This window comes from Saccoglossus kowalevskii, chromosome 16, assembly GCF_978046115.1.
Source record: "Saccoglossus kowalevskii chromosome 16, keSacKowa6.1, whole genome shotgun sequence".
Taxonomy (NCBI): domain Eukaryota; kingdom Metazoa; phylum Hemichordata; class Enteropneusta; family Harrimaniidae; genus Saccoglossus; species Saccoglossus kowalevskii.
This window is the reverse complement of record NC_140656.1, coordinates 11828929-11855613: the sequence shown is the minus strand read 5'-3', so window position 1 is coordinate 11855613 and position 26685 is coordinate 11828929. Positions and strand designations below refer to the sequence as shown.

At 34.3% G+C, this 26685-nt stretch overlaps 3 protein-coding genes across 9 annotated transcripts in view; 1 reads left to right on the top strand and 2 right to left on the bottom strand.

Moving 5' to 3' along the window:
- LOC100372992 (uncharacterized) overlaps positions 1-2531 on the bottom strand; it is a 64728-nt gene extending 62197 nt beyond the window's left edge. For all 5 annotated transcript variants that reach the window (XM_085491038.1, XM_006822289.2, XM_085491036.1 and 2 more), the window contains exon 1: positions 2350-2531. The gene's annotated coding sequence lies outside the window, so the exon portion shown is untranslated. The remainder of the gene's footprint in view (positions 1-2349) is intronic.
- Positions 2532-2569: 38 nt separating this feature from the next.
- On the top strand, positions 2570-18313 carry LOC100373136 (THO complex subunit 6 homolog). Of its 2 annotated transcripts, XM_085491035.1 has the most exons (14): positions 2577-2605; positions 3870-3991; positions 4795-4913; positions 5551-5615; positions 6730-6781; positions 7961-8012; positions 8122-8208; positions 8646-8717; positions 9620-9722; positions 10562-10614; positions 12048-12116; positions 13377-13490; positions 14078-14206; positions 15105-18313. In XM_085491035.1, exons 2-14 carry the CDS (start codon positions 3950-3952, stop codon positions 15186-15188), a joined length of 1041 nt encoding a protein of 346 aa, XP_085347161.1. In that variant the 5' UTR covers positions 2577-2605; positions 3870-3949; the 3' UTR covers positions 15189-18313. The 2 variants fall into 2 exon arrangements, with proteins under 2 accessions (XP_002739441.1, XP_085347161.1); XM_002739395.4 differs by lacking the exon at positions 3870-3991 and having other exon boundaries at positions 2570-2605.
- Positions 15968-26685, bottom strand: part of LOC100367405 (ARF GTPase-activating protein GIT2-like) — a 43900-nt gene continuing 33182 nt past the window's right edge. Inside the window, exons 9-17 of one of the 2 annotated variants that reach the window (XM_085491033.1) lie at positions 26477-26647; positions 24235-24343; positions 23313-23530; positions 22984-23136; positions 21780-22193; positions 20304-20422; positions 19603-19791; positions 19337-19400; positions 15968-18898 (exon numbers count right to left, since the gene is read on the bottom strand). In XM_085491033.1, coding sequence (XP_085347159.1) covers positions 18701-18898; positions 19337-19400; positions 19603-19791; positions 20304-20422; positions 21780-22193; positions 22984-23136; positions 23313-23530; positions 24235-24343; positions 26477-26647 — 1635 coding nt within the window. In that variant the 3' untranslated portion in view covers positions 15968-18700. The remainder of the gene's footprint in view (positions 18899-19336; positions 19401-19602; positions 19792-20303; positions 20423-21779; positions 22194-22983; positions 23137-23312; positions 23531-24234; positions 24344-26476; positions 26648-26685) is intronic. The other variant, XM_085491034.1, reaches the window with a different exon arrangement.

Genomic DNA, 26685 nt, shown 5'->3' with positions numbered 1-26685 from the left:
ATCACATTCAAAATGAACACAACACATCATAGATAGCCATTTTAAAGTTACAGATTCATCAAAATCTAGCATTTCTGTCATTTTGGAACCAGTTATCATTCATCTTGGTACATAAATTAAACATACATCTATCATTGTGTCTCTGACATACTACCAGTAATCTCAATCAAACTTTGTAACTAAATTATACTTCATGTAATTTAATTATTCTGATTGAAAATGGCTGATTCGATTTCAGTTTTGTTTACTATAGAAGCAACTACGATTAAAACAACAAATAAGTACATGTAGTAGGTTGGATATGCTCATATTTTTACTTCTGACACTCAACCCAAAATGTACATGTACAATGTATGTATTTATAACTACCTGGTACATTATAAAGACCACAGTATGATAGCTAATGCCCATTTATAAATCCATTAACAAAATACACAACATTTATAGTTACAAAAAAATGATTCATAAAACAAATGACCAGATGGTCGAAATAGCTTTGCTGTTTCAGCAGAGCTTTGAGTGTTCCCCTAATGTCACAGAAGGAACTAATCTACGGTACCATAATACAGGTCAATTCAAGTTACACATATACAATGTATTAGTAGTTTTCAGAAAGAAGAAGGAAATGTAATTGCTGACGGACAGCTGATGACAATCACCCACATGACCAGTTCTGCTCTGTCATCTACAATGACAGCAAAGCTTAAAATTACAAGACCAAGAATATAAATACTTGGAGAACTATGTACACTCATTTTTTTTTTTTTATCTTTTTTACTCTATCAGCCTGGTAAATGTATGCATACACACTATGTAATCAATCTACAATTAACACGTATGTAGAACAATTAAAAGAGCAATTCACATGGTACCAGGTGGTAATATATACTTACAATGCCATGATAATGTAAATGAGACGGAATATTAATAATTAACATTTCAATTTTTACAGTACATGTATGCTCCTCCCTAAGAAGTTGATGAAAATTTTCAAAATACACATTGCTATTTGTAAAGCATACAGAAATAAATAACAATACGTTCGCATTAATTGACACCATTCAGCTCTAATATGTCAATTTTTTTGGAAATTATTTTGACATTACCCTCTATGCTAAAAGGTTTAGAGCATTATAAATCTAGTGAAAGGTTAAGCACATTTTCAATGAAAGATTAACCAGTTAAGAATCCAAAATAAAACCGCTTAAGTTATTTTACTTTAAATATATTTAAAGTGGAGCCCTGAGCTGAGCCCCGATGACTTACAGGTCAACAAACCTACACCTGGGAGATGTTACTTGAAGTTTATAGTGGAAGTTGACCTTAGTGTATGCAAAACAGCAGACACTGAAAAATGGTAAACATAGTTTTCATTTTTCATTCACATGGAATAAATGTACAATGTATTGTTGACCGTAGGACTTCCAGGTGTCGTACAACAAACAAGTAAAACACAGAAATGGTAGTGAAGATATTTTCCCCGAAATTGCATTCCTTTCAGATCAAAACATCCCAGAACAATGTAAACAAATATGTGTGTTTATGCAGATATTACATTTTAATAAATTCATTCAAAGGGTGAAATCACTCTTGAAAATATCATGTTTTTTTTTTTGCTATGGACATGTTAATGTTTGAGAAAACACCATACTGCGTCCTCCCGAAAAAATAAACAAAATTAGTAAAGTAAAATAAATACTAAAGAAGCCCCAGAGGTATATACAAAGTTCACTGCCTGTGTATACACAACTAGAATGTAATAAACATCGAAACTTAAACAAACTTTGACCTAAACAAAGCCACACATCTAATTAGTTAGTTAATTAATATGCACAGGTGGATCAGAACAAGTGTTGTTGATTATTATACATCGTATTGTGAATACGTGTATAATATATTTTTTGTTTTTTGGTGTGGTATGGTCTAACTGTCTGTTCATTGTTTACTTTATGTGTACTGTGTAAATCCATTAAGCTAGTCAACATTGGACTAATGCCGAAAAAGGTTTCAATCATTTATGCAAAACGTAAAACAACTGATCGATATTATTTATTCTGACGCTGAATTTAAATAAAAGACACAATAACGCCATACACAGATGTTTCATATATGGGCTAAACTCCTTCTCTTCCACCGCAGCCAGCGAGTATTTTGGAATTTTTGTAGATAACTTACAGAATATATTATATTTACTCCTTATCGCCTGCGGAATCCCAACAAATTAAAATAACTAATAATGTGAACGTCTTTGTTTTCAACACCGATGAATTCACGGAAATTATTAATAATGTCGGCCAGGACACAACCATTCCCCCGAATTCAAACATCAAAAACAGTACATAAACATACCTTCTAATTCGTATAAATTGAATCGGCGAGAAGTGTGGTAAGTCGTGTATAACTCCCTATAATCTTGGGCAAAAATTGTCCCGTTTTTTTGCGCTGCACTGGGTGTTTTCGACGATATAGTAGTGACGACCATCCAACGTGTACGGTAAATTTCGATGGGAATGACGACATTGCGCCTGCGCAGTAACATTCTAGAGTAGTAAGTAAGACAGACACAACAAACAAACAAACATCAATCATGGCGGACAAATTTGAGGTTGGTTTGCAGATCGTGAGAATTTAGGGAATATTGTAGTAGTTTTTTGTAAAGTTGAAGTTCACGCATAGCGACGAGTTTATACAACCACTGCACTGCGTTTAGTATGAATTGTGCAATTATGCATTCTCTAATTTTCGTGAAATCTTCTATTGTATCGCACACGTGGTTTGTTTTGATTTCGCATCCCAGGTTTTTTAGTCCCCGTTCGGACATAGTCCGAAAACGGGGACTTATGTGTTGCCCTGTGTGCGTGCGTGCGTGCGTACGTGCGTGCGTGCGTGCGTCCGTGATCACCTGTATCTCGAACATGCAAGGACCGATTAAGTTCAAACTTCACTCATACATCACACATTATATGGGACATATGCTGCTTTTTTTTTTATGCACATGCATGTTTTTCATGATCCGATTAACGATAGCCGAATAGCGGCCATTTTAAGGCCGAAAATGCATCAAAATCGCACATTTTCACCATTCCGGACCCGGATCTCAGTTATGCATGGACGGATTTTGTTCAAATTTATTACATACATTAAACATAATAGGACCTTGATGCACGTCATTTTTTTTTTTGGATCGGGTTTGAAATGGCCGACTAGCAGCCATTTTGTTTTAAAGAATTCAGTTCTGGATCCGTATCTGAGACATGCTTGGATTGATCGAGTTCAAACTTCACACACACAAGTTACATCATGTCACAAATATGTATGTGCATTTGTTTCATGATCTCATTAATGATAGCCAAATGGCGGCCGCTTTAAGGCCGAAAATGCATTGAAATCGCACATTTTCACCATTCCGGACCCGGATCTCAGTAATGCATGGACGGATTTTGTTCAAATTTGGTACATACATTAAACATAATATGACCTTGATGCACATCATTTTTTTTTCTGGATCAAGTTCAAAATGGCCGACTGGCGGCCATTTTGTTTTAAAGAATTCAGTTCTGGATCCAAGACATGTCTGGATTGATCAAGTTCAAACTTCACACACACATGGTACATCATGTCACAAATAGATATGTGCATTTGTTTCATGATCCGCTTAACAATAGCTGAATGATGGCCATTTTAAGGCAGAAAATGCATCAAAATCACGCATTTTCACAATTCCGAAACTGGATCTCAGTACAATGGATTTAGTACAATGTGTTGTACATATGCAGGTGCATTTCGGTCATGATCTGCTTTGAATGTATATGTCACTCAAATATGAACGGAACGGGGACATGTCATTGACAATGACTTGTCTATTTTAGACTCATCGACGATCAGTCTTACTGGACACCGGTTTTGTGAGTACTGAGTGAGGCATTGGGACTTGTAGCTGACGACCTGAATGTCCACTGACAATTTGCCTGAAATAAGTGCAATACTACCGGTAATATTTTTAAATATGTATGTATTAATTTTCTGAGATCCTGTGCACACTGAATCTTGCTTGGTATTTCCGCACACTAATTTTGCATTAAAATGCATTAGGGCCCGGGGGTACGAAATGCATTGGGGGGGTTAGCTGCAGTTCTGTAATTCCCTTGGTTTTTGCTGAAGTTTTCTGTAATTTGTTGTTGCCAGGAGGGTTGTTTTGTCTGTTGTGGCACGACCTCCCCACAAACCAAAAGATCTACAGAACTGCAGATAGTAGGGAAGTGTAATTGTACTAATATATACATGTACAACGAGTACTGGATAACTATACCAAAATAATTTCAACGTGATTTTCATCAGACACCTCGACGTAGGGCCCCTGGACATTTCAACCCATCTACCTCTTGATCAGACCTCAGTGGTGAATGCATTAATTATAAGTTGATGAGTAAAATCCGCAAAATTAAATCTACATGAATATGTAAAATAATAATAAAACCCATTGTTTCCTTGAAAAATTTGTGAAATTAAAATACAGTAAATATGCTCAACATCAAAATAGTGAAATTAAATGTCAGTGAAAATATGTGATTTTACAGTATACATGTACGAACACTAACGTAAGAAAAAATTGTCTTCGTGATAGATAGAGGGACTCTGCTAGCATCCATATCCAAATAGACGCAATCAGGTTATTAATCATGGAAAAATAACGTTCAATGTAGTATATTACATGTACCATGTAGCTAAACAATCTCCATGACATTACCAAGAAATTCATATTTCCCTAATTTGAATATTTCTTTTTTTTTTCAGGAAGATGCGATAATGAAGCAACGACAACAACTTCATATGACTGTTTTCTCTCAGTGTTTCTCACCATGCGGTAAATTTCTTGTCACTGGAAACAATTTTGGAAGAATAGCAGTTTTCAGGTACGATGTTGTTGGACTGTTGATTGTCGCAATATCAATTCAGTTTATTTGCTTCTTATTGTGTACAGACAAATATAAATTACATTATTATTCCAAAACAACAATAATCCCGAAAAGTATTTTCTTTAAGTGCTCTGTGTTCATCATACATGTAACTGTAGTTGTTGGTTAATATTTTCATACATGTAACAACCAATTAAAATGCTTAAAAAAATATTTTTTTTTTTATTTGGGCTGATAACAGTCGATCATAACTAAAATTTTTGCAAGAAACCAATTTCTGTGATTTTTGCTGGTCGGTGAAAATTGTATAATTTTGTAGCAACTAAATTTTCACCAAATTAGTGGAACATTTTGCCTATTTTTGGGTATTTTTTTGGTAATTTCCTACTGGCTACAGGCCTTGATCAAGGGGAAAAAAACTGATGCAGGTTTAAAATTTGCTGCTCAAAGTAATGTACGAGATACAATCATGAACGATATTTGTGTTTACCTATTTCTGCCATATTCCATATTGTGATTAGATGAACTGTGTTGCGCATTAGGTGCAGTGGTAAAAAACAGCTGGATGACAACATATAAAATTGCCTGCATGCATTCAATATACTGTATTGTTTATATCATTATTTCATTGTAGTTTAGTGTCAGCACTGAGTCCAGATATCATAGAAGACTGTAGAAAACCAATATTGTCATTCCAAGGTAACATTACAATTTATTGTTTCCAGTACATGTGAGTAGGCAGAGGTGTAAGCTCAAATAAATGTTATTTAGAAATGATCTGAACAATGTCTGATTTGCAATCGTTTTCTCTTAGAGGATTCATCATACACCAACCATATGTATATGTATATGGTTATTGATGATCAGTATAAAGGGGATTTATAAAGAGATAAAAATCAAACCTTCTCAAGAGTAATAATTTATGCTAATTTGGTTATTAAAAAATCCAAATACAAAAATTGTTCTTTGACTAACCATAAAACAGCTACCAACATACCATCAACATTGTCAACAAATTTGTGCTGTGATTTAATTACAATGCTTAGTGGGAGGATGTTTTATGATCAAAATATGTACATTGTATGAGGCATTATATGAGTTCACTGTTAACGTTAATTAATTGCTAAAAATTAGGATTCATGAATTGTTTGTGATAATTAGCGTATGAAAAACACGTATTTGAATCTTTGTTTTACAATACGGAGCATCCTGCTCACAATTCACCGACCACCCTGGAGAATGTTGTGATCATGTGTATATAACATTTACCGGTAGTCTCAATATGGAGCAGCATGCAATGTAATTCATTTTTATTATGCATGTTAATTGGATAAATAACTTTCCGGTAGTGTAAAATGCTGTAAATTGGGAGGGGGTGATTATCCTCGGGAGCGGACATCCGGGCATTTTCTACCGCCTGGCAACCCTCGCATTGAAAACAAAGACCAAAAACTCGCAGAAAACGGTACTTTGCGATGGTTGTTGAGAGTCCCCTGAACAGTGTAACAAGATTAGCCCTACGTGTGTAACATATATGAATTTGGTTGTTCAGGATTACTTCAAAGTTGAGTTTGTGTTGTTTTCTCGAATTTTCACCGGCTCCACCGGCGTTCCACAACAGCGCGCACAGAGCCCATAGAAATACGTGGTACAGTGATGTGCGTCTTAGCAACGTAGAATGTCTGTGACATAGCTCCGCCCCCGAGGATACACAAGCAGGGATTTATTCTCTGACAAGTATGGTAGTACTGATAATGTTGAATTTTCAATGACAAGTACTGGAGAATTTAAACAATATACACATCTATTACAGGCAGCAGTAGTGCAATATATTCACTAATAGCAACTGACAAGTTTCTCATATGGTGAGTTTAATATGTTTTTAGCTATGCTGTCGACTTTGTACTATCATATGAGTGATTGTCCGTCGTCGTCCGTGTCAATGTTTTATTTTTTCGACTTCTTCTTGAAAACTAAATGCCTGAATGCTTTGATACTTGGTATATATGTACCTTGGGTAGACCTCTCTTAGATTTGTTCATTTCATGATGATATCTTCAATTCTCTAATTTTGGTGAATATTTTTGTAATTTTTGGTAAAAAGTGATATTTTCTACTTCTTGTTGAAAACCGCAAGTCCAATTACTTTGATATTACATATATACCCGGTAGGTACTACGTGTGGACCTCTCTCAGATTTGTTAATTTCGTGGTGATATCTTCAATTATCAAATTTTGATGATTCTTTTTGGTGAAAAGTGATATTTTTGAATTCTTGTTGAAAACAGCAAGTCAGGTTGTTTTGATACTATACATATTGTTCATTTTCTAATAATATCTTCAGTTCTTAATTGAAATGTGCATTGCTAACAGCGGAGCTATCTCAGCCGACAGGCTGCTTGTTTGTCATTGTTGTACCAAATGGGATACAACGGTCAGGTCATACACAATCTAAACAGCACCATAGTCAAAAACATCATTTTGCCTTACCGTGTTACCGTATGTGGCTAATATAACACATGGCACTTCAACTCTGATGATACCAACGTGTAAAACAACACTATGGAGCTAATACAATTAAAGTTAATACAACAACCATAGCGTGACCAGCATTGTTTGTCAGATTTCCAGACTGAGCTCACAAAACTAAAAGTACATTTGTAAACACTGTTTAAGGATAATAGTTCAGGTTTAATTTAGACATAAAGACACCAAACCCATGCATTCAGTGTTTTGGCTTACGTTTGTGATTGACATCAGTCTCAAAATAACATTCTAATTTAGTGAGACTACATTGCCAGTCAATCGTGTCTTGAGCACCTCCATGTATAATTACATTGTGAGTCGATTCTAAAACCAATTTATTTTAGTTCCTGCTGTTCTACAATATGCATTACAAAATATATTAAATCCATATGTAGTATATAACCCATAGAATACTACATGAACACAAGAATAATCAGACAGGATTTTGTATTATTTTTGTGTTCGGAATACGGAATAATAGATTTTACTTGCTCTGTTTAATATTTGTCTGATTTCAGTGGTGGAGAGGGAGATATTAATGCATGGAATTGGTCAGACATATACAAAAAGGTAAGCTGCAAAACAATAACATTTTACGAGTGCATTTGTTGGTAATACTCCTTGATGAGTATTATTGCCATTTCCATGTTACAAAGTAATTGATTTTTTTTTTCATCAGACACCTAAAGTAGCGTGGTCGTTATCAGTGCCTGTCGATGGTTACTTCAACCATCCAGAAACCAATTGCTTGTCGTATCAAGAAAAGGTAAGCCTAATATAAATTCATCATTATTAACTTCAGTTCTACTGTTTGAATCATGGAATTATTTAGTGCAGAGAATAAATAGAACACATCGAAGAGGTTCACATGATCCTATACATGAACTTGTCACTTGGTGGTGTTCTCATGATGACTTCATTGTTACACATTTATTATGACATATCTTTTTCTTACTTGAAAACATGTTATACTGATGACATAATGTGATATATTGCTGCCATATCTGTTGAAACAAAGCAAAGTGTGTAAATATGAATAAACTCTAACATGTTCAATTTAAGTGGCGTAGTTTATTCTAAATAAAGGAAATTTGGAATTTTGAAACAAGCAAAAACATGTTTTGAACAAATGTAATTTCCAACAGAATTATGGTAAATTTTTGTTCTCAATGCTAATTCATGTAAAACTCTTTTATTGAACAGGACAATCTTCTGTATTCTGGTTGTGGTGATAGTAATGTGTATGTATGGGATTTGGAATCTGGAACTAGGAAGGTAGGCATATGAACAAACTATCGGCATATCTGCTGAAATTATGTTTCAGATAATGACGGTGCAGAAAAACTGTATTGTTGTGTATTGAGGGCTATATTTCAACATTACTGTATGATTCGGATAAAATATTTCATAGGTCTGACATTTTTAATGTATTTGCTTGAAATTTTGACTCATTTTGTCATATGTAATGCAATGTAATATGCACTTAAGATATATATATGACTGTGCAGTTTAATTAACAGTTTTGGTGCACACACATTTCCGTTAAATCTCCTAATCAACAAGATACGGTATGTTTAGTGTGTTACCTGGAAGCCGTGTATATACCCGGTATTTCAAAAACTGCTGTCAGCAGGTTAAGTATTTTGGGAAACATAGAATTGTGGCAGACACTTTTATTTCTATCATGTCTGCTCTCAAATCTAATAGAGAAAATTCTGTATTTGTAAAAAATCCATGGGATGAAATACTGTAACATTTTTTGCTTGGAATTAATTTTCGCTGAAGGAATGATTCAATGAAAATACAATTCAGCTAATATACCTTTTTTCATATATTTTACATACAAAAATCAGTGAAAATAAATTCCATACAAAATGTCCAAAAAGTCTTATCAGCGAGAATTAATTCCAGCTAAAATAAAGTATTTTACAGTAGAAGACACTTGTGTGACATATTGATATTAGACTGTCATGATGGTATGAATGGTGCCTTCCACCAACGACACATGTATGGGTTTGAAGCTGTCTGTGGAGGGCACTGTGTCAGGCTGTTCTGACAAACACCCTAAAACTATCAAATCAACGTAGCAACAATTGTACAGTATTGTTAACTGTGACTATAATGTTATTTTTTTTGGAACTTGAATGAACTTGTGTCATGCAACTTTTGTCTTTTAGAACACTCTCAAAGGCCACAAAGATTATATTCATTGTTTAACAAGTCGATATAATGGGCAGGAATTGATGTCTGGGTCTGAAGATGGCTCTGTCAGGGTGTGGGGTGAGTTGTGAATCTATGAGAGAAGCATAGATACAAATCTCCATAGAAACCTATAAATCAGAATTATCAGATGATTATTTGATTATTAGTGTCTAGGGTTTTTTCTAGAGGGAGGGAGCACTGCAATTCAGCAGCGCCACCAAGTGAGGGGGGGGGGAGATAGGGTTCCCTCCCAGGGTGTGGAGTTTTTAAAGTTAAAATGGAGCATTCTATGGCTTCCTTAGGCCCAAAATTACTATCAGACAGGTCACAGTTGAAGACTGAGGCCACATGTGATGCCTGGTCAATCAGAATTTCATGGTTGCCAGAGGATCTGCTTCCCAGGGTAGCAGGCCATGGCATGAGGGTGCTGCACCCCTGTTCCCTTGTTTAAAAAAATCCCTGGTGTCATCAGTTAAAATCTTAGAAAGGACTGTGCTGTGTGAGTGTGACAGGCATATGAAGTAGAAAGGGGAATAGTACAAATTTAAAGCGGGGGAGTTGTACCATACATGTAGTATGTCGTTGTTTACAAACTAGCATCTACCAATGAGCCTTTGCCCTTTAAACATGTGTTGTTATCATCGCTTGGGACTCGATGGATTTCGATCCGAAATTAATCAGGTCTGTAGATGAGCCTAGAGCACCTTTGCACCAAGTTTCATTGAAATCTGTTGAGTGGCTTTCGAGATACCTGTATCATTGAAACAGTTTAAAATTGGCTAATTATTATGTAAAATGAGTGATTAATATGCCCAGATATTGACCAAAAACTAATCATGTCTGTGCATTATCCTGGAACATTTATGAACATTTCTCGTCTGCCTTATGGATCTCATCCGTAATGTTTGATCTTACAGATACACGGACTTCAAGTGAAGCTGTCCATGTCATTGAACCTTTCAAACATCAAGTAAGTTAAAAGTTTTGTTTTAGAAATTTCTATTTTTAACTCCCACATCTTCAAGTATGACACCCAAGCTTGTCATAGTCAGTCCTTCATTTTCGTTGTTGTTGCCCAACGTTCACCATCTTCTAAATAAACAACTTCTTGAAAAATACATGCCAGATGAATGTTGAGATGATAGTTGTCAGATTGCCCCTTATTTACGTATTTCCAGAAATTATTGCAAATGTGACTTTATTTCACACAAATTATAGCTTTAATTTATAAAATAATAATAATGACACCAGTCTATACAAATTAAATAACTCATCATCTAATCGACCTTAGATGTGAATGTGATGTGATTTTTCACAAGAGAACTATTTAAAAAACTCAACTAAGAATTGTAAAATTACAGAATTATAATTATATTTTTGTACTTGATACAAAACACATTTTAATTCATCTTAATTGTGTATTACTGAATGTATTTAAAAAAGATTACACAATCATAAATTAATTTTGGATGTTAAAATATTCAGTTTATATTTATTTTTAATAATTTTGTTTATCCATATTAATAAATGTTACTTGATTCCAACCATGGTGTAATTATGGTAAGATACATCTATTGCAAATATATTTATGACCAGCCCATGTAGCGTCAAATTACACATTTATATTAATTTCTGTATATTAATTAGATCTTATTTATATTTCTCTCCGTTTCCCCTGTTGATATATTGTATGTGTTATCAAGTATATGTGTCAATACTGATGCAGATAATCATGTGTAAAATAGTTATTTACGATGTGGAGAGAGATTGCCATGGCAAACCAGGATTTATCAGAGGATTGGTTTTTAACTACCATAAATAATAACATTTTATTAGGGTGCTGAATTGCACTTATCGGAGTACTACAAATGATAGTACCATCTGCATTAATGATGTAAAAAAATCGTTTTTCTTTTATTTCTGGTCAACATTTGTGTTTGTGAAAAATAATGTACATTTATGAAAAATTAATTTAAATTTAATTTATAATTAAATTTGAAGAAATAAGTTTAAAAGAAAAATGTATTCACGCAATGATTTTTGAAATCAAATGAACCAAAAACCAATTGCCCCCCCCCCCACCAAAATTGGAAACAACATTACTATTCTCAAGGCTGTATTGTATTTGGATGCATTATTCCACAATACACTGTAAAATGACTAATTTTCACTGGGTTAAAATTTTGCTGACTTACCATTTCAGGCATATTCAGTGGGTTATAGATTCACTGTTTTATCATTTAGATAATGTGTTCTATGCTAAATTTTACATATTCACTGGGTTTTAATTTAGCGCATTATCCAGTCAACGAAATGAGCAAAATTAAAACCCAGTGAATAATTAACCCCTTTACAGTAGACTTGTTGTTGTCACTGTGTATTACAGACATATTTTTATTTCAGGAGTGTAGCAGACCTAACCAAGGCAAATGGATTGGATGTATTGCTGTAGACTCATCAGATGATTGGATGGTGAGTCTGTATGATGATCTCTGTATTTGTGTCCAGTGATTATTTTGACATTTTCTAAATATTTACACCGCTTACACAAGTTAGTTAATTTTCACTGATACAAATTATTGCGATTTAAGAAATGTACAGTTTTAGTGAATAACATTTTACGAAAGTCTTTGAGACTGATTCACAACATTTTGGGCTACACAGACAGTTTTAAATATTACTTTTAGCTTTAGAAGAAGAAGACTATACATAATAATTTTGTAGATGGTGTCAAAAGTTGACAAAGGTGCTCAAAAGGTTAAAAAGTTAACAGTATTCATGCTGCTATAATGTACATAAGAAATAAGAGTTGTAACCTATTTATTGTTTATAAGTGTTCACAGGTAGACGCAAATAACAATGTGCTGATTGGGTAACACTGGTAGTTGTAAGCAATTGTGCAGTGAAAATTAATTTGTGTTAAAATAAATGATTTTACAGTACCTGCTTTCCGATTTTAATTACAGCAACAATTTCTAAATTGAGAATCATTTTAGGTTTTGTAACTTATTGTCATTCACCGTGACTGCTGTTTACTGTACCTAGTATTTTTGGCATGGTCAAATTGGCTGACATTTACCTGTTGTAGCTGTCCACTTTCTATTCTGGGAATGTGTTGGTTTATATAGTGAAAGAGTCTTGTTTACAATGCATGTTTACTTGTTTATTTTTGGAATGTTGATAAAAAATGATGGTTTGCATTTATAAGCAAACTAACTACAAAACTAGATTATTTATTGAGATTGTTCATAGCTCATTGATCAGGGTCCGTAGCGTTGAAAAAATCCTTTGAATTTTTTGAGGTCTGGAAAGTCTTTGAGTTGTCTTTAAATTACAGGAAAAATAAAAAATCTTTGAAAAGTCTTTAAATTTCTTTATAGTTATTACCAGTAATTCATTTTAGAAAGGCTCGTTTTCTCTGCATAGAGTCTTTTTTTATAAAGTGTTTTCTACCCCAGTTCCAACAAGTGCCGTCAGTGATTGCTACCTCCGCACTCAAATTAAGAGTCAAAATGTCTTGGGGAAAAATGCAAGAAAGTTTGGGAAAAGGTCTGGAAAAGTTTTGAAAATTATTTGGCTCTTGGTGCTATGGACCCTGTTTTGTGAAGATAGATACAATATTGACTACAACTATAAGCAATGTATATACTCAGAAAACAGAAGACAGTTTTCCTTTAACCTGAAATAAACGCAGTATAAAATATAAATATGAAATGTGTGTATGATTTCCAGGTATGCGGTGGTGGACCAACGTTAACATCCTGGCACATGAGATCTCTGACACCAACTGTAGTATTCCCAACACCAAACATCTGTCAAAAACATGTCATGTTCCATGAAGACACAGTAAGTTATTATATTTTTTTTTCTAAAAACTTTGTATGATCAGTGTAGCGCCCTCAAGAGGTCAACTTTGAATTTCCTCTATCATTGACAAAAACAAATTTATTAAAGGTAGAATTCTTTACTTTCCCAGTGGAAAAAGAATATACAGAATATAGTCAGAGGCAAGAATTGTGTATGCATCATCATCATATTATTGCAATGTTTGTTTAGTCCATGCATAATTATCTTTGTGAAATGTTTATAAAAACTGATCTGATGAGACAGAAAAAGATGTAGATTTCACAAGTTCCAGTCACGTGTTGCACGTAAGTAAATTAGTTGTGCACTACTGAGTGGCATTAACATCTGTAACAGTGTATGAACTTGTCATTAATATTGAATTTTCGCTCAACTGCCATTAACTCCCTGACAACTTTCAAGTTCTCGTTGTATAAAATAACAGTTCTGACCCAGCACATACACTTTCTTTGTACTCCTAAAATGACAATCTCATGAACTTTAATAGAGACCCATTTGACTACCCAAATCACCTGTTTGTGTAAATGTTGACTCGTATCTTATTTTTAATATTTATTTTGTTTCTATAGATTATATCAGGAGGTACATGTTCCAATGTTTATCATTGGACTATTAATGGTGACATGAAATCGTGCGTTCCTTGTACGCCTACTAGCGTCTATAGTATAGCAATCAATACACACTCTGAAAATAATCGGGTAAGTCACAAACGTTTAGTCTTCGTTAATCCCAGGATAAATTGATTCAACCGACTTGATTGAAACTTTGATTATTAAAGTACCACTGAAAGTTTGTTTTAATTTTGCATAAACAAACAATGTATTTGCCATTCATTGGACTGTATTGAATGCCGTGAACTTTAACCTTTTGAGCACCATGTTGTAACATTTTGCAATTTTTTTCTAAATTTCATTTGTTTATGGACCACATAAACATAATCTGCTACTTATTTTGATCAGAATTACAAAAAATATATCAAAAAATATTGTACTTTTATTTTGTCTGAGGAGATAAAAAAAAGATTACCTGTAATACAGATAAGACTGATATCAACTGAATGCATTCAAATATAGTACTGAAGCACAGGGTGGCTAAATTTTATTTTTTTTTCTTTGCTGACTAGTAAGTAATTTTTTAAAATAGTAACAAGACTGTCACTATTCCCCAAACATTATCAGTACCAATCACATATAAAATTATGCAATGTTTTCACCATCCATTCCCCTCACTTCCCCCCCCTATTGTGCTTAACAGTTTCCCTGTTCCAATCTGTCTTGGAGAATGTTTACAATAACTACTTACCTCCCAGGGTTTCTTTTTCTGTATGCCTCAAGGACCATACTACAGTACTTCGATTTAACCTGGTGCTGCAGTTTTTGTCTGTATTCATTAATTATTAGGTAGATTGATAATGGGCAAGGTTGTAATAGTTTCACTATGTTCAGATGGCGTTGACGTTGTAATACCTGGCCTTAAAATTTTGTAGTTCATATATACTGGATGATAATTATATTAGATAGTAAGTTGATTACATTTGTGAGTCGTTGAATTGTGACAGATTAATGTCTTGTGTATTTACTGTTTCTTTTTTTGCAGGTACTGAGTACATGTGGTAGTGGATACAAAGTGGACATCTTCACAAACTTTGGATACAGAGCATTTTCACTTCTCTTCAGTTGATAAAATCAATAGTGCCATATTGTATGCTTCATGAATGACAGTGAAGCCATTCCGTCATAGTGTAAAATTAATGCTTTTATTTAATAAAACCGTAGTGGTTCACAGAACATAAGGAGCAACAGCAAGTTATTAAATAGTTCATTCCTGTGTCAGATTTTTGCTTTATTAGTAGCGCATAAGTTTATAAATAACAGGTACATTATACGTTGATGAGGTATATGATAATTGCAACTGTTTATTTTACATGCACTTCCAAAAACAACTGAGTTAGTAGGGTAGGGTATATTTAACATACACGCTTCTCAGGTATTCACTCGTCCGAGAAAATGACATTAACATCCAATTCAAAACTCTATTACCTATAACAGACTATAAGCCAGACACAAAATTTGATTTGGCAGAATGAAATTCTACATATCTGTCAATTTTTAGTTGAAAATTTCCAGTTTTACTAAATATCCTCAACTAAAAGTCTATATAAAAGCTACAGAAAGTAATTACTACTGGTATCTTTCAATATAGATTTGTATACAGACTGTCGTTTTATGGTTATAACTGACTTATAGTCCAGTTATTTACTGAAAATAAAGATGAATATTATGAGTACTAAATTACCAATGAAATTTAATACCACAATCACATTTTATATGCAATAAAATATTGAATAATCAATCTGACTTTTTAAGGGTGATGAGAACATGAAATGGATTAATGGTCTTGTTTCATACCATATATGGATAGAGCAACTCTATAGATTTAAAGAACCAGACAAAGATATGTTTACATTAATTTTATAAATATTTTATTATCTTGGTAAATAAATCAGGTGCATTTATCATTGAAATGCAACATATAAATCTAGTTGAAACTTCCACAATATCTGAATTTGGCAGCAAATGATTAACTAATTGCAATAAGCTTGAAAATGAATAAAACACAGCAGTTATACAGCACTTCATTATTCTTTCCATCTCGTTTGGATAATTTTAAAATTGACGGAAAGTGGGTATTACATTTGATCATGTTTTCAAGTCACTCATTTCACTAATGGGGGTGGGTGGCTCTTCCTAATGATACTAGATTGCAGCGTCTGGGTTATGTAAAGTTAATTTTAAATACAGAACAACCAACATGCTGATTGGTGTGAAACAACTGGTTAAATTTGATTTTATAACAAAATTGAATATTCACAAAAAAATATTTTCCAATTTCCGTCCTGTATTTCAGTTTAATCTATGCAAAACTCCTGAAGGTCATACACCCTGGTACTGTTTTCATGTTATTTCATATAAATATACACCAATTTGTTGCAATTTACACCTTTGAAATGTGACAATTATATTTGTTTAGGGAATTTGTGTACCAGGATGTGCGACCCTTTGAGGTCATACATAAAGCCTATTAATTTGAAAAAGGGGAGGGGAAGGATATATTCCGATTTTAAGACTACTGGTATTAAAATTATAAAAAACACAAACTTGAAATAAATCTATAAACACAGTTGATCCATACAAACAGCTGCATAAAATATTAATAAACAAGAGGGGCTTTAAAAAGCAGCGAAGCAAACTTGTGTTTATTCAAATGCAGAATACTAATATCGCCATGAATATCTTTAAAATGTTTTATGTTAATTGCAAGCATCAAGGTTAAAGCAGGAAGGTCGTCACCTGTGTATGCGCAGGAAATTGAATCCCAAGCGGCCAAAATACAACACATGCTGAAAATGCAAAGGCTCATAGGTAGACGCTTGTTTATAAACAATGACGCTATGGCCATCTGAAGCACGCGCAGGTAACGACTCCCCCGCTTTAAATAACAATGCAACAGAAAACCAGTGATCCTGGCAAACAAGCTTTTCAAAATATTCCACTTCATTATTTCACTTTTTCTAGTCTGACAATGATTGGCAAAGTTATTGTGCCATAAACATACGTGTTACTCTTTATAAAAATGGCTTACTGTAAAATACTTTATTTTAGATGCAATTAACTTTCACTGGAAATTTTCTTTTTGTGTGCTTTGTATGGAGTTTATTTTCACTGATTTTTGATGGGTTGAATTGTAAAATATAGAAAAAAAAGATATATTCGCTGGATTTAATTTTCATTGAATCACCGCTTTAGCGAAAATAAAAATATTTTACAGTACGAGATGGCAGTGGATTGAGATTAATTATTAAGCCACTTAGGATTAAATCAGTTTAACAATGATTCACTGGCATTGCATAGACGAATGCTTCTAACAGAGAATATGAATAATGTTTCCTGAACTATGGCTTTGATTGGATTGTACCCTTCATGTTAGACTGGCGGAGTCGGGATGATTAGTTTGTTTTTTTAGTTTAAATAAAATAAAAAAAATCACGAAATAAAAGTGTTAGCACGAAATCACCCCGACTGGTTTATTCTGCAGGAAATTCATTGCTATTAAATATTCATGATGCACATATTATAATGAGGTGGGCGCGGAAATGCGTGCATAATTAGGTCAACATGGTAAAGGTCACATTGCAGACCCAACATGGCTGCACGTTGAAATTTGAGTTTGTTGTAGTCGTCGTAAATAGACTTAAAAAGTAACTCGTACTAGTCGTAGAATTAAAAATAAAACGGCTGCTACTGTCAGCCGACGTCTTCTCGATCAGAGGTCAGTTGAAGAGACGTGATTGGCTTAGGTGATTGTCAATTAGAACACTCATTAACATAATTACCCGTTGAAAATTCGACGGGTTCCTGCAGTGTCGATAGAGGGCCATGCAGAATAAACCAGTCAGGGTGATTTCGCAGTTACGCTAACACCTCCATTTCGCGTTTTTTTTTATTTTATCTAAACTACAAAAACAAATTAATCGCCCCGACTGCGCCAGTCTACTTTCATGCATGCCTACCCCAGCTCACTCAGACAGCATTGTAATCAACTTTTCAGTTGGGTTATTCTATTCCATTCTATAGGGTGAGCAGATGCGATGAGAGGGACTTTGATCTTACATAAGTAGCTCTATAACTTTGAAAATTAACAATAAAATAACATCTTGGGGAGGGGGGGTTTAAATAGAAGTAAACAATTTCTACACATCTTTTATCATGACATGTGGCAAATAAAACATATTTTGATAAAATTCATCCAACATTTGTGTGAATATGGTATTTAAAATTTGTTTATACAACTTTGAATTGGCGTTGTCAATTCTGAATTCCGATGGATAGTTGGCAGCCATTATTACAGAAATGTCTTTATGATGACACTTGAAGCTTTCAGACGCAAATGTTTTTTTTCTTCTAATTCTTATGACTTGAAAATCCATTCATTAGATTTCTCAGGACTTTTTTCGTGAAAAAGTCAAAATAAACGGGAACAAATGGCGTGGACATTTTTTTAATTCTGATGGGCATCTGTTACATAATGCTATATGTATTACTTTAAGCAACTAGACTCATTGCTTAGCAGCTTTCGCTGGTTGTATTACTAAAACTGGGTTGCCAGTTGTTTAGCAGTTTTCGCTATCTGTATTATTGAAACAGTGTCACCAGTTGCTTAGCGGCTTTCGCTATATCAAAACTTGTGGTTATAACTTGCTGTGTCACTTGTTGATAATCTGTTGATGAGATCTGTTCCGAAGTCAACACTGATTGACATTCTCCAAGAAGACGACTAGCACTGGTTAGAAGCAGTTTTAGAGCCATTCTGACACTCTCCGAACTTGGCATCTGTGAAATGACAAACAGAAACGATAATTGTATTGATGTAGCGAGGAGAAACCTATCAATTCAAACATTTACTTGAGGGGTCTTGTTGCCTGGCTGCAGAATAATGCGCTTTCATAGGGGTTGTGGTTATACGTAACGTATGGGCTTAATCACTGCATAGCATGCATCCTGGTCATGGGATGTTGAAAATTACAGGTTGGACATTTGCACCTACAATACTTTGAGCAATTTAAGTAATGTATATATATATAGTATGATTTTCCAATAGGAATGCTTGTAACAATTATGCTATGGAATCTGTTGCAAATTTTTCTTTATATTCTGACATTACATGGATTATTTTTGTACGGTAACTTATTTTGCACATGACTACAACCAATTGACCATGACGACTGCAAGTTGAGCGCCGGATTTGACGAAAAATGTCTGTATACCCACCTCAGGAAATAGATCGGCCATTTCTTTGACCGCTTTATGGATATTTTCTGAACACGGTATAAAACTGAAACGAGACATTAGAGCATACGTAATGAGATCTATTGCATTCATATACTTATTCTACAGTTTTGTAGATGTGTGAACAAAAGGGAAAATGGCGATAGGGTTTTAAGTGTCAAAACTGTTATAGAAATAATGAGAGAATATTATATTAATAATCAAAAATGTATGTCAATTTCTGATTTGCAAATACTGTGCATCTTTACCTATCGTGTTTCTGTGCCTGAGCAGCTATAAGTAATTTTTGAATTTTTCTTGTGATTTGTTCTGTTTGTCTGATAATGTCTTCTTGACGGGGTAATTTTTCAATAGAAGCATCAGCCCCACCACTGCTACTGCTCACAGCAAGGTGGTCTTTCTGTGTTGATGATTGATTCTGTATGAGTGAGTCTTGGCTATTGAAAACAAAAAAAGGGAAGTATAATGTTTTATGTCCAATATATTGCCTGCTGCTTATTAAAATCCCCGTTCGGACCACTGTGCCGATTATTTTCAAACTTCACATGTACATCATGCATCTTTGGATAGCAACGCACATTCAGTCAGTTCACGTTCCAATTCAGAATGGCTGAATGGCGGCCATTTTTGTACTTGAAATTTATTAAAATCAAGCATTTCTGGAATTGGATCTCAGTTACAGATTTTGTTCAAACTTGGTACATACATTGAACATGACAGGACCTTGATACACGTCATCTTGTTTTTTGAGATCCGATTCAAACTCCCCCCACTGGTGAACATATTGTTTTAATGAATGCCAGTTTGGAATCGTATCTCTTAACATGACTGTTCATGTTTTAAACTTGATAATTCAACCCTTCGATTTCCCAAGATATCTTGATTGCCATCCCAACACATGACAACTATGAGACCATGTGTTTGGAGTCACCTATGGGTCAGTACTTACACTGTCTGTATAATATCTTCTTGTGTTTGTAGCGTAGTGTTGTCATAATCACTATCACACTGGCTCGTTCTCTCTTCTACTTTGGTCAATGTACCAGTCTGTCTCACACTCCTCTTAATCTGTAATAACAAAGAAATGCAATGACAAACAACACAGTATTTGGGTAGTTTTGGCACAAGGCCCCACCCACAATTGATTGATGACTTTTGTTTTTAAGCTGAATTAAAGTCACAAATACCACAATGAGAAACAGCTTAGTTTACAATGTTACAAAACACTGCGTAAAAAAAAATGTCTCAATCACCAAGAAAATGCAACAAAATGTGAAAAAAAAATCAAAACAAAAACAGCTGATAATTAAGGGCATGCAATGTAGCTGTCATCACGATGCATATCATTTACATGCATTGCATTATTAAGAAGTTTGTACCGCATCGCTGTCACTTACAGTTATAGCCAAAACGTACACTAGCGTTATAAACAGTCGGCTCAATGTGAGCAAATAGGACTTTAATTGCTACCAAAGTTACTAACTTTGATGAATAAGAAAATCCAGTAAGTCGATCATGCCATATGTTGATACATTGCACAAAACAAGCATTGAGCAAGTCGCACGATATTACAATAAGATTATCATCAAGTTGCATGCCTTTGATTATCCACCCTTGACAATAAATGAAGAGATAGATATTGAAATCTTTGGCATTGCAGGGCATTTTATAAAAGAGTCTAAAAAGTTTTTTTTTTTAATTGTTTACAATTACAGTGAGGATATAAGAACTTTAAATTATAAAGTGACTCGTGATACTAGAGCTGAAGAGTGGATACCAAATGTGACAGGTGACTGCAGGTACAGACCATGTCTGAAAAAACAAATCTTAAGAGAAATTATTGTATGAACAGATTTGATTTTATGAAAATTAATGTATTTGATAAAACTTAACACTTTCAAGTATAGTTATATCAGTAACGAAATTAGATATATCACAAGTTTTAATGAACGAATTTTTATTGGTACAGTAGTGAACAAAACTGAAATGAGACGGCCATTTTGAATCAGAACACAAAACAAATGACATGATGTATATAGTTGTAAAGTTTGGTTGTGATCAGTCAATGAATGTCAGAAACATGGCTGTAGAAGATCATTTTGAATCAAATGTGAACAAAGTCCTATTTATGTTCAATGGACGTACCAAGATTGTCAATATGTGTTTATGTATAACTGAGATTTAGGTTTATAATGGACTGTAACATTAAAATGGTCACCATTCGGCCATCTTGAATCTGATCTGATAGTGGATTAATGAGAGTCTGATCTGTTCTTTTAAAAAAAGCTAAGATGTAATACTTACCTGCAGAGTCTAGAATTGGTGGCTAGCCAAGCTTAGCGATAAGCAGCACAAGTGAAGGTCAGAGGTCAGGGTGCAAAGGTTACGAAAGCTAAGGAATCAATGAAGGGAGGGGTTTACTCACCGCAGATGACTCTGTACTAGTAGTATCACTTCCTAAGGTGGTCTCGATAATATCGTAGACCATTTGATAAGGTGATAAGGGGCTACTCACACTTACCACGGCGTGTGATTCAGTACTAGCAGTTTGAACCCCTGGTAGCTGCGTCCCAACGGTAGACGGTAAGCCAGCCAACAGGTCCTCCGTTGATGGGATTTTGTCATCTTCTGCCGGCCATGGATTTTGACGCTGCTGTACCCGAGGTTCAAACATGGATTGTGGCCGCCCAAATGTTCTCGGTGATTTGCCTGGTGTGTTTGGTGTGACAGGCTCTACAGTCGGTGATGATTCGTGTCCATTACTGATGGCAGGGGCCTCCTCCGGTCGGGGCACAAGTGTTGCTCGAAGCTGTGAGTTTTCCTGCATCAGCCTTTGAACCTAAGTGAAATGAAATAACACACATAAGTTTACTGCGAGAGCTGTAAAACCATTTATTTTCACTGACATTTTAAAAATTTCACTATTTTGATCAGATTCAATAGGTTTCACGAATTTGCACGGGAAACAATGACTTCTATTTATTTGATTTAAAATGTTTGTGCGGATTAAATTTAGCAGATAATATTTATCAGTGAAATTAAAACCCAGTGAATAATTAATACACTTACAGTAAACTGAAAATGGTGCCATTTAAAAAGGTCAAAGGTCAGTTTATTACATTGGTTTCTCATAAATTCAATGTATAAACTATAATAATAATTCTTTCACTGAATAAATTACTTAGTGAAGAAAATATTTTGTTATATCAAATTCAACAAACCTCAAATAAAATTTTACTCATTTCCACCATAGAGGGCAGAACACATATTAATGATGTGAACTACAAACAAGTTTGCAAAAAATGCATTCATAGCCACAACCGTAAATCTGTCTATACTGTCATTACAACAGCTTTACCTAAAATTTAGTTAATACTGTAAAATACTTTATTTTCACTTGGAATTAATTCAGTGAAAATAAAATCCAGCGAATATACTTTTTTCCTATATTTTGCATTCAACTCATCAAAAATCAGTGAAAATAAAATCCACACAAAACACCTAAAAGTCTTTTCAGCGAAAATTAATTCCAGCTAAAATAAAGTATTTCACAGTACCCGGTAGTCTCCTTGGTATTTGCTTTCACTAAGTGATAAAATCCAATAAAACTGACAAAAAATAAAACATACCATAGATTGCAGTAAATTGATTTCTTGTGTCATGTTTTTGTTCATCGTTGCAAGTTGTTGAATTTTAGCTTCCGCTGATGCATGCGCTTTCTTGACTTCCAAGTATTCCTCTATTGTGATTGGTCCGTCTGACAGCTCAGATGACGCCATGCTCTGCAAAGTTAAAAGTCAACAGGCATGTTAACAAGAATTAAATTCTTGACTAGGAAGTCATTATAAATGACTTTATCCTCATCAGTAATTTAAGTGCCTTGACTTTGAAATTGACTAGCTTGATTAAACATTTTGTGGATGCAACGTTCAATACAAGGGCATGCAGCCATACATACCGCTGTTCTTCGGTTACTTTTTGGTGAACTTTCTTGCTCTACAGCATTCAATTGTTCTTCAAGATCAGGTTCATCATCGGAGCCTGCCACACTATCATACAGGGGTTCATCGTCGCTAATCGTGCTGGGAACTTTACCTACCCCAAGACGCGATTCGGATAGTTTGACTGGTGGTGGTGCCGGTGGCGGATCTCGATATGCCATTATATCTATATGATCTGAAATGTTGAGGAATTTGGGATATGTACAAGCAAGTGGTGTGTGAATACAAGAAACACTTGAATAATGTGATTCAGTATGGTGATGTAAATATTTTAAGGTGGGTATATCTCTCGACCAGTTTCCTAACATAAGTAAGTCCCTGCATGGCTATTCCTGGGACAATGCGTAATCCACACTGTTTGTATTTATTCCTTCATCTTTGATTTTGATCTTGTGTTCATACACCAATAGATGGGAGTTATAATTCAATTATTACCTTGCTTCCACTTTCCCATGGTATTGCATTGTGGAGTAGTGCGAGTATACTCCGCTATGTTGTGTACCCACTGTCTGTTTTGTTGCATATACCGGTATATGTTTTAAATTGCGTTATGCATGGACCCCCTAATCAATTTTAGTACTGAGCAATTCAACTTTACTATTTTCTCCAGAAAAGTCAAGTCAAATACTAATTTCGACATAAAGTGATGAACGTTGATAACGTTTTACTGTGCAACTTGGTGAGATCACAAAACAATGTTGCGTGCAAATGAAAATTAGAAGAATTAAATCTATCGGCTGTCAAAAAGATATCCAGGTCACTCACTATTAAACAAAGACAGCTTTGTCGTGTCGTAAATAAATGAAACTAAACAACACATGTTCATTTCATAAGTGAAATACCCCAACATAATAGCAATTCAATTGCAGTTACTTTTACCTGTTCTAAGAATTGACCGATGACTGGATCGCCTTCTCGCATCATTCAATATATCAATAATTAAAGTGGCAAATTCCCTGGCATTGAAACGGGCTAATTTTTGACGTCCCTAGAGAAAAACAAAATTGAATGTCACATATTTATTATTGTATATACGGAAATCACAAAATATGGTATTATATAGGAAGAGATGAATTACTCTGGATTGGATATAAACACCATTGAACACCTAGAGACTGGTGAATTAAAAATCAGAATTTGTTACTGTTTTGTGAAAGAAGAAAGACTTGCACCCCAAACCGCTAAGAAAGAATATTGGTAATGAATTGGATATGTTTGTTATAAAGGACGACTTTAAAAGATCGATGTCAGATAAAAAAAAACTTATTTGCTTTAGTTTGGGGGTGGGGGGTTTGACCTTAAAAAAGTTTCCATCCTACAAAAATGATTTTATTTTTGAATGAAGTCAAAACAAGCAGCCTCTCGGCTGAGATAGCTCCGCTGTTAGCAATGCACATTTCAATTAAAGAACAGAAGATATCATTAGAAAATGAACAATATGAATAGTATCAAAGCAATCGGACTTACAGTTTTTAACAAGAAGTCGAAAATATCACTTTTTACCAAAAATTACAAAAATATTCACCAAAATAAATTAATTAGAGAATTGAAGATATCATCACAAAATGAACAAATCTGAGAGAGTTCCACATGTAGTACCTATATATGTAATATCAAAGCAATCGGACTTACAGTTTTCAACAAGAAGTCGAAAATATCACTTTTTACCAAAAATGGCAAAAATATTCACCAAAATTAGAGAACTGAAGATATCATCACAAAATGAACAAATCTGAGAAAGGTCTACATGTAGTATCTATATATGTAATATCAAAGCAATTGAACTATTGATTTTTAACAAGAAGTCGAAAATATCACTTTTTACCAAAAATTACAAAAATATTCACCAAAATTAGAGAATTGAAGATATCATCACAAAATGAACAAATCTGAGAAAGGTCCACGTGTAGTACCTATATATGTAATATCAAAGCAATCGGACTTGCGGTTTTTAACAAGAAGTTGAAAATATCACTTTTTACCAAAAATTACAAAAATATTCACCAAAATTAGAGAATTAAAGATATTATTACAAAATGAACAAATCTGAGAGAGGTCCACATGTAGTACCTATACATGTAATATCAAAGTAATTGCACTTGCGGTTTTTAACAAGAAGTCGAAAATATCACTTTTTACCAAAAATGACAAAAATATTCACTAAAATTAGAGAATTGAAGATATCAACATGAAATGAACAAACCTAAGAGAGGTCTACCCAAGGTACATATACACCAAGTATCAAAGCATTCAGGCTTGTAGTTTTCAAGAAGAAGTCGAAAAAGTAAAACATTGACACGGACGACGACGACGGACGACGACGACGACGGACAATCACTCATATGATAAGCTCCGCTCGACAAAGTCGACAGCGGAGCTAAAAATCTTGGAGTATTTGTAGTTCGTTTTTTTTTTATCCAATCATGGACAGAAATAACCGAAAAGGAAAAAAACACAAAAACATCCAAGACGAGAAAATGGTTTGGTTCGAGCGTAAATATGTGCGTCAAATGAGGTGCATTTGTAAAGTCTATTTACACCCACCCGACAACCAACTGCTATGCAATACTACTGTTCGATTATCAATTTGTATTTAATGGTGAATGTAGTCTGACGCCATGATCAATATTTATCAATTAAGTCTCAGTGGGGGGTAGGGGGGGTTTGGAAAAAACTAAAGGAATTAAGTTTTTTATCCGACATCGATCTTTTGACGTCGTCCCTAATCATCATTCATTCCAATAGAATTGGAATAACCACAAGCATGTGTACGTATTTAAAACAAAGCGTCTGTTTTTAAGCATGCTTTACATTACGGACAGCTAAATAAAAAATTTCATTAATTCATGGAGCTTGATGTTACAAGTGTTTTATGACTGAGAATTTTTTAATATAAATGCTTGATTTGCTCACAGCCTTGTGTGAATTGACACTGTGATGAATCTCTGTCGAAAAAAGCCCCAATGGTGAGAGAATATTCACGATATAAGTTCAAGCAAATTATTGATTTAATTATGTATCTTTCCATAAACTGGGCCATAAACTATGCTATTGCCCTCATACATTAATTCAACTTTACATGCAAACCTTGCTTTCGAACCATATCTTAAAATTCACTTACTTGATTTCTTGTGGATGAAAACTCAGGATTAACAGGTAAAAATGGTATAACAGATTTATCGTTGACAAGTGTACTGTGATTCCGAGTCGTTAACCACACAGAATCCAACTCTCTCCGGTCAACCTCGTCATAAACGTCCATCGCTAGCTCTTCAAATAAGTGATTTGGTAACTGAGGAATAAAAACAAAGAAAGCGTTATATTTGAAAG